The 8,782-nt window shown below is 41.2% G+C and overlaps 1 protein-coding gene across 1 annotated transcript in view; it reads left to right on the plus strand.

Annotated features, from left to right (window-relative positions):
* Window positions 1–6,717: 6,717 nt before the first annotated feature.
* mycn (MYCN proto-oncogene, bHLH transcription factor) overlaps window positions 6,718–8,782 on the plus strand; it is a 5,167-nt gene continuing 3,102 nt past the window's right edge. Inside the window, exons 1-2 of the mRNA XM_017411725.3 lie at window positions 6,718–6,857; window positions 7,269–7,914. Coding sequence (XP_017267214.1) covers window positions 7,290–7,914 — 625 coding nt within the window. The 5' untranslated portion in view covers window positions 6,718–6,857; window positions 7,269–7,289. The remainder of the gene's footprint in view (window positions 6,858–7,268; window positions 7,915–8,782) is intronic.

The raw sequence follows: 8,782 nt of genomic DNA on the forward strand, positions 1-8,782 counted from the left end.
TTAGTCTGGCTAATGACCCCTGAGGATCAAAACAAATGCAGGGAGATAAAGACGGGTAGAGGAAAGAGGAGGGGGATAAGCTAAAAAGAGCTCATTGACCTCCACAAGGGCTAAACAGGGTTCACCAGAGCCAGCGGCTTGTTTGGTTTTGCAGGTTATCTGTATATAAAGTAATATGAAGAGGAAGTGAAAGAATACCAGTTCTTAAACATGAGGGCACTGCTCAGGATCATAGTGTGGAACACAGTGTGAGGTGAAGACAAATCCAAACAAGGACTTTAGGTATCACAGCCTCCATCAGTGTTCATCAATAAACAAGTCACTTAGTGTACGTTATCTTGTTCCTTTTGACCCCCACAAACCCTCATTCAGTGTTTATCTCAAGCCACTGGGATCGTGATGGTAATGTTATGATATACAACATATAGTAGACGTCACGTCTTATCAGTTCTGCTATCAAAACAATCTAACAGCTGCTAGAACCAGACAAGGCAAGACACCTGCAGTAATGAAGTGGATGTATCACTTTTGAAGCTACTGGCTGCTTTTTTGTTATCTTTTAACAAATTATGTATTTACATATTTTTTAAATTGAAACACTCAGCTCTAAAGGTAGTATCTCACTGAGCTGCAACTGTTGATGAATAGATGACAACTCCAAATTGCAGCTGCCCCTACATTTATGATTTATTCTACTGGAGGACAATTTTGGAATTAAAATCGGAAGACTTGGACCGAATTTAGACCTGGACATTTGGGGCTGTATCCTCGGATGTTTTCTGTCAGTGGAGACCTCCCATGGAGTGGTCAAACTACAGCTCTAATGCTCTTGAAACAAAGCGGAGACGCCTGCAACAAACTTGAGATGAGTTTGAGATGCCCATGGGGACCGACTCTTTTGAGAGAAAAGTTTGTCGTGAAAATTTTTTGAACGTGCTCAAAACTCAGGAAACAAGACTGCAAGCCTCTGCGACTATCGCAATAAAACTAAGAAACCAAGTGAATGCTTGGAGACACTTTGGAGACTCCTTTGCAAACGCTGTTCACCAACTAGTCGCCAGCTTTTGCTCCTCAGTGAAATATTACCTTAAAGGTTGTTTTTTATTATTGTAGGAAATGCAAAAATGAAATGAATGACAACTTGTCAAACGTGTTTTATTTTAGATAAGTAGAAGCAAGACTGAAATTAAGAGTGGATGAGCTACAAGATCTATAAATCTGAACCTGTGAGCATGGTTACAACTGATTTTAAGCTGCATGACAATTCAGCTGAGTTCACCTTTTTGTTTTCATGTTTTAGTGAAGTATTCTTTTTTGCTCCTAACACTTTTGCCATTCAATAGCTTCCTTTTATGCTCCAGGTACACTTTCATCTTTGTGAAAATGGTGCATAATTTGTGTTTCAGTTGCACTTTTGTTATCATAGCTCACTCTTTATTCTGGTATTTCAACATGTATTTTCAAGCACCTTAAGGTGTGTTTAGTCGAGTCAAATGTTTTACAACATCAAAGTAGGGGGAAATCCTCATATAAATCCAGCCACGTCTCACACAGTTCATATATTGACCTGCGCAGCGTTCAGTCTATGTAAGGCTTTAAGTCTCCTCTTCTTTAATCACGTCAAGTCAGGTTTCACTGTGGCATCTTCTCCTCAAACAAACCTGCTCCATGAAGGAGCCATGTTTGTCCACGATCCACACCATTACATCTCAGCTGCAGTGAAACCCTCCACCCCACAGACGCACCTCCACCTCACCTTCACCTCACCCTAAACTAAGCAGGGGCTCACTTTTATCCCTAAAGCCACTCGTTAGACAACCAGCAAACAGGAGCTTCACTCCCACTTTAAAGGATAGTTCAGACTTTTTGAAGTGGGATTCTGTAAAAAGGTTATGAACAATTAATATCTTACCTGTTGTTGATATCTCTTTGAATCAAACAATAGGTAAGATATTAAAGGTTCATAACTTTTCCACAGAAGCCCTGTTCAAAATAAATAAAGTATCCCTTTAACTTCTTGGATTTTGTTTACTTTATTATTTTTATAATTTCAATTAGGGCAACGGAAGAGTTTGAAAATTCAATTTTAGTCTAAATTCATTTCTTTGAGATTTTAAATGAAATGTTTAAAAGTCACACATACTGCCTGGATATTGTCACTGTGTTGCTTCAGCGCTCTTATTTAATTGGGCTCTGAACTGTTCAGAATCTAAACCGGTCTTGAGTTTCAGGTGATGATTCAGAGAAAAAGAAGCTCTTTATTTTAATAATGATGCCAGATCTGACTTCATCAAGATTTTGCAAGATCTCTGCACAAAAAAAAAAAAAAAAGAGAACGAGTTGAAACAAAGCCCCAAGGAATTTCAGTGAGCTCTCTAGCAATTCCAACTGAAACACAAAAAAGAAAAAAAAAATATTTTCAGTATGTGACGTGAGAAATATGCTTCTAATATGTTTGGTTTCCCACGTCTATTTTGGGGGGATGTTTTCCCATTAATTCTATTCTGAGAATATTCCAGTCCAGAGAATATTGTAGCCTGTTAGATATTGGATATTTTCTAAGTGCCAAAAGCATGTCTGAGTGAAGGAAGTAGCTGCTGTCTTGTCAGATCTTGCCCTCAAACAGTCTCAAAGAGTGCCTACAGTTCTACCTGTGCAATTAAAGAGGCACCTAAGATGATTAATGCAGCACATAAACATCACTTTTTCCACTTGAGCAATGGTTTTGTATTTGATTGCCAGATTTACACATTCATGCTTCCTTTGTCACAACAACCAGTGCTGTCAGAGGATGCAGAACATATACGTAAAAGTGCTTTTTTTTTTTTTTTTTCTGATAGATTGGAATGGAATTTACTGCAGTGGAATCAGATTAAATGTACATGGGCAGGCTACATAAGAAAAAAAACTGATGTGTCATCCAAGCCTTATGAAAGTCAACATATGGATTTTGTTTGACTGATTTCATTAAAGATTGCTGTGAAAAGGAAACGCAGCACACACCAACTGTAAGAAATGTTTTTATCTAACCGTTGACCTGGGGAAGAATGCGATAAGAAACATCATGCAAATGATAACCAGGAATCCATCCATGTGGGAGCTCTTTTTAGAGATGGGTAGAGATATGAACGATTTCTCATCCTTTTGTGAAAGTGAAAGTGTAAATAAGAAAGTGATAATTGTACAAGGTGAGAGAACATTTACTTTCCTATACAAGTGGTTTTTCTTTATTTATTAATTGTATTGATCATTTGAAGCCCTCAGCAGTTCCCAATAGAGCGTAAAATAGGAGGTAATCGTGCATCACTGTTGTTATATGGATCACATTACAAGCTCTGGTTGTAGTCATTACCATTTATCAATAAGCTTGGCCCTGAAGGTGAATATGATTAAAAAGGTCTGGCAATCAGCTGAAAAATCAATCACGTTTGTAATCCAGTTCATCTGATCTGATCGTTCAGTTTCTGATCCGAAAGCTCTTCCATCAGGGATCCTGAGCGGGCTGGACAGAAATCACTGTGAAATGTGCACCCGCAGCCCCATTTCACCCGTTTACTACAAACCTCTCCAGACATGTCCTGGGAGAAACATTCGGCTGTATAAAGTGTTTAAAGCGTAAATTCAGTTTTGGCTTGACAGCTTTATGGGTCCATTGTTGCTCTTTGTGAAAAACAAAAAAAAGAGGGGAGGCTTCAGTGAATTTGTTGAGGTGTGAATCAGGGGAAGGAAGCCTTTCTTAACTGATGCTGATGTGAGGGTCAGTTAAACGCACACATAAGACCAAAGATTGTTAAATAAACTTTCAACTGATCAAAGAACATCGCTAAATGGTCATTTTTTAATGTATAAATGGATAAGCTAAGAATTCGCCTGACTCCACAGTTCATCTTGGCATCACTTTTTTTCTTTATATCAGGTTGGGTAATATCAGTAAAAAAGAAGTTGATGCATTAAAAGTTTCTTTTTTAAATAAGAAAAATAGTTTTTGCCCTTGTAACTATACACACAACTCCTAAAATGTTGGGACGTTGTATAAAAGCTAATAAACCCATATTTTATTAACACATGAACATATAGTAAACATGAAATGTTTAAACTGAAAAAAATTACCATTTGCTCGACAAAAATGAAGTAAATCTGAATATGATGGCAGCAAGTCATTGCAAAAATAAGCTGGACAGAGCCACGTTTAACACTGTGAAGCATCCCCTCAGCAGAATCAGAGCATGAAGAAAAGTTGTGTTTTAAAGAGTATTTCCCTTCAAAGACATTGTGCAGTTTCTGAACCACTGTCGTCTCATCTGTAAAGTCTGACGATGTAATGGCTCTATCAACAGACACCAATAATAATAACACCATAATTAAAAATCTTATTTACACTGTAAACAACATGAGAGCAGAATATACAAGCAAACATCCATATTAGGTCTGTTTGACCTAATGAAGCCTGTCCTGCTGTCACTGCAGCAGATTTTACTCACAACATGCTCCTGTTTGCACTATCCACTGTGGTGACTTCTGAATTTTTTATCTAAACTGGCCTAATTGCCTAACCATCCATGTCCTGGTCCAGAGGTGGATGGTAGGAGGGATGCTGGGCATACCGTAACTGTCCCAAAAACAACTCATCAAAAGGCAAGCATGTCTCTGTGGACTTTATTCATCCAAAAGTGCTCTCATTAAGGAAAATGTTTTGTAAAAATAAACTTTGTAATTAACCAAATATGAATCCTTTTTTTGTTTGATTCCTTTCATGTGAAGGGTGATGAGAGTTGATGAGGAAACAGCATGTGGACGATTAAAAGCAAAAAAAAAACAAAAAACGTCTGAACATCTAGAGGAGAAGTGTTGTCTTTATTTGTCCGTGTTCTTTTTTATTTCTGGAAAAAGAGCATTAGGCCATACAGCTTCCTGTGCAAACCAGATCTTCTTCGCTGAACAAAATAAAACAACTCTCCCCTGTGTTCTCACTCCCACTCTCAGCCCGGTTTCACAGCTGAGGAAGCTGCTGCTGCTGCTGCTGCTGCTGCTGCTGCTGGAGGGTCTGAGCCAAGCAGCAGTTTGAGAAAAAGTAAAGTACGCAGACATGTAAGAGCCTGTGGGGAGTTTCTGACTCCAGAGCCATCTCTCCATAGTTCCTGGGAGCTAAAAGTCCCATGCAGGAAACTCCCTTTTATTCCAACTCTGTGGAGCAAACAGCTGTAGATTCTCACTTTACTTACTGGCTTTGGTTGTTTAAACATAACCCTAGTAAACTGATAAATAAAAAGAGCAAATATAGTCACTGTACATGCAAGGATTTTTAAAAAAAGAATCCTGTTTTGAAATTGTAGCAGCCTTTATGGGTCAATATTATGCTTTTTGTGTTTGAAAAACTTAAAAGTTTCACCTGTTCTGTTTTTTTAAATGTTTCTTAAAATATATAATGTTGTGTTTTTGTTATCTTCCACTGTTTGTCTGAAAATAGCTGGAAGTTGTCATCCTTCCTGCTCACGTTTAAGCCCATTTTGTAAACGTTTTCACTGAAGAAGCCAATATCAGGACCCTGTGTGTGTGTGTGTGTGTGCGCGCGCCTGTGCATAATTACAGATGCGAAGTTCCTCCTAAGGGCTCATTAGAAAAAGGGAATGGGAATAACTCCGGGCTACAACCACCGCTTGCGGTTACGTAACATGCTCTTCTCGGGTTCTGGCTCATCCCGGAGGCAGCTGAAAGCTCCCCGTCCTGCACAGCCTGTTTCCTTCTTTTTTCTGTTTTTTTTTTTTTTTTTTTTTTTTTTTTTTTTTTTTTTTTTAAGTTTTAAGTTTTAAGTTTCCCTACAGCCTAGCAGGCATTTATAATTCCCCCACTGAGTCCCTTCTGTCTTTTCTTATATGGTAAAATGGTCACACTTTATGATCACTTCTTTGTCTGACTCGCAGCGGTCCGCTCCTGAGCCGCTGTTTCCTTTGTAGTCCGTTAGAGGGCGCCGGTGAGCCCCACTTTGTCTTTCATCCTGAGATGCTGGTGGTCCTCAGACAAAAGAGGAAATATTTAGAGAAAGAAAGGGCAAACATGGATATTTTTTTTGTTTGTTTTTGAGTGGAAAATCATCATTAAACATATATATATATTTAATTTGGTTTAAAAAACAATCAGGAACTATTTATGTTTTTGTTGATATATCTCTATTCAGCAAATATTCCAAGATAATGTTATGTTTTTATATATATATATATATATATATATATATATATATATATATATATAAACTGACTTCTGAATTGTTTAATCTCTTATGAAGTCTATCTGAGGATTAAACTTACAGTAAATGCTAAAATAAAAGTTATGGTTTATATGGCCTGCTGCAGTGCCTTTTAAGACATAAACATCATTTTGGACATAAGAAGACTGTTACCAGAGGCTATTAGTAATTTCTTATTTCTTTTATTCATATAATTTGTCTCTTTCCCAAAAATTCCATTCTATTCCATTTTATGAAGCCCCTTTTCACTTTGGTTCCTGCTTTCCATTCCTGGAGCTTTTTATTCTCTCCATTCACCTTGAAAAGAAAGCTCCCAGCCACAGTGTCTCCCGCGCCGCATCAACCCCAAGAGCACTCGGTGCGTTCCTCCTCCTCCTCCTCCTCCTCCTCCTCCCCTCCATCCCCCCCCCCGAGCCCGTGTGGGAGGAGTCTGCTTCCCTCCCTCAAAACTAAAAGTGTATAACACTCTGCAGCGAGCCACAATGTGTGTCAGAGGACCGTCTGAGCTCCCAAAGTAGATGACTGCTCCAAATCTGGCGTTTGGTGTTTTTATTATTGACTGCGAAATACGAGAGAAATTGGCTCAGAGGTTATCATTCCAAGTCAGGACGAGGTGAGCATCTTCTCGTTCTGTTACCCCTGTCTCACATTCTTCAGACAAAAAAAAAAAAACAAAAAACATAGCATTTGTTAGATTTAATTGTTGTCAATAAAATAAGTTGATTTTTTCTGTGTCTTATTTTGGTTTTCTGCTGCGTTGGAGGAATAGTGCGGCTCTTTTTTTTTTGCCCCGTCTGTGCGTCATGATCACATTTACGCACATTCTCTCCTGAGAGATTTGTCTGTGTATGTGTGTTTCTCTCTCAGTGTGTGTGTGTGTGTGTGTGTGTGTGTTTAAACCCCACAAAGGAAGGAGTTTGGAATTTAATGTGGCGGGCTGTGTGTGGGCTTTGACTCAGCGCAGTTTGGAGGTGTGAGTGGGCAGAGGACATTGAAGTAATGTGTTTGTGTTGTGTTTGCGCAGGATTTTCCATTGTGGGATAGAATGCCGGCGATCATAAGTAAAAACTCCGATTTGGAGTTTGACTCCTTGCAGCCGTGTTTCTATCCGGATGAGGACGATTTCTACTTCTGTGGTCCCGACTCTGCGCCACCGGGGGAGGACATCTGGAAGAAATTCGAGCTGCTACCCACTCCGCCCCTCTCTCCAAGCCGCGCCGCGCTACCGGGAGAGCCGGCCGCTGCCTCCCCGGACGCAGACCCTCTTGGCTTCGGCCTGGGAGACCCTCTGGACTGGGCTTCCGAGCTGCTGCTCCTGCCCGAGGACGACCTATGGGGAGAGTCCGCCGACGTAAACCTATTCGGTTCCGTTATGGATACAAGCCCGGACAGCATCATTATACAGGACTGTATGTGGAGCGGCTTCTCCGCCCGGGAGAAGCTGGAGCGAGCGGTGACGGAGAAACTCGGCAAGGCTATTTCGACGGGCACGGTGGCGGGAGGCAGGAGCGTCAAGGCGCCGGAGGCGGTGAGCCGCAGCTCGGTGTCAGAGTGCGTGGACCCCGCGGTGGTGTTTCCCTTCCCGGTGAACAACAAGAAGAGCTGCAGCAGGGACGCATGCGGGACCCCTAGCGCCTCCACCATCCACGGGAGCGCAGTCAGTGACTCAGGTGAGAAACTGAAAGCCCCCCTAAAATCTTTTCTCATCAGAAAAACAAATATCTGATCTCTTGAACCACATCTTCACACATCATCTTCTGCTGCTTCTAAGCAGCGCATCCAATCTAACCAGAGTGTCTGGAGCTTGTTCATATGACTGGTTCCTGAATCGGATTATGCCGTTACATTCGACACACACACAGAGGGCATTATAGCCACTCACGCACGCACGCGCACGCACACAGTGGAGTAGTGACCAGCGGGCTCTTCATCCGGCAGATGGCAGTAAAATGGGAAATTGTCTGCCTTACTGAACTCAGTTGGCATCCGAGCCAAACAACAACACAACACACACCGTCCAGGTTGTAGAGAGAGAGAGAGAGAGGGGGGGGGGGGTGTTCAATCATGCCATGAACTGCTAAAGTGTCCGGTTCGCGGGGCCGTGAAGGCTTTTATTACGCACAGGATTAGGGGCCAATTTGCGCACAGTGGGTGAGGAATTGGCACTTACTTTAGACAGCCTGACATGAGATGAGCTGATAACTGCAAAAACCCTAAAGGAGCAAGGAATATGGGAGGCGGGGGGTACAACAAAGACCACACTGAAACAGGCAATAGATTCAAATTGTTTTGTTTTTTTTCTTTAAAGAAGTAACGCAGGAGGTAATTGTGTGTTCAGATTGGAAAATCACTGCCCATGAGTTCCTAAACAAACACTCACGAGTCCTTATCGGTGTGATTCCGCTGTGTGAAGCAGCACAAAGGGCCTACAGCTTGGAAGGGAGACTCGGTTCGCTTTGCCAAACACCTCCTCAACAGCGGAGCAAAGAAAACTGAGAAGAGTCCTGACTGCTTCTTTTTTGTGTGGGTGTGTGTGTG

The sequence above is a fragment of the Kryptolebias marmoratus genome, linkage group LG19 (genome assembly GCF_001649575.2).
Source record: "Kryptolebias marmoratus isolate JLee-2015 linkage group LG19, ASM164957v2, whole genome shotgun sequence".
NCBI lineage: Eukaryota > Metazoa > Chordata > Actinopteri > Cyprinodontiformes > Rivulidae > Kryptolebias > Kryptolebias marmoratus.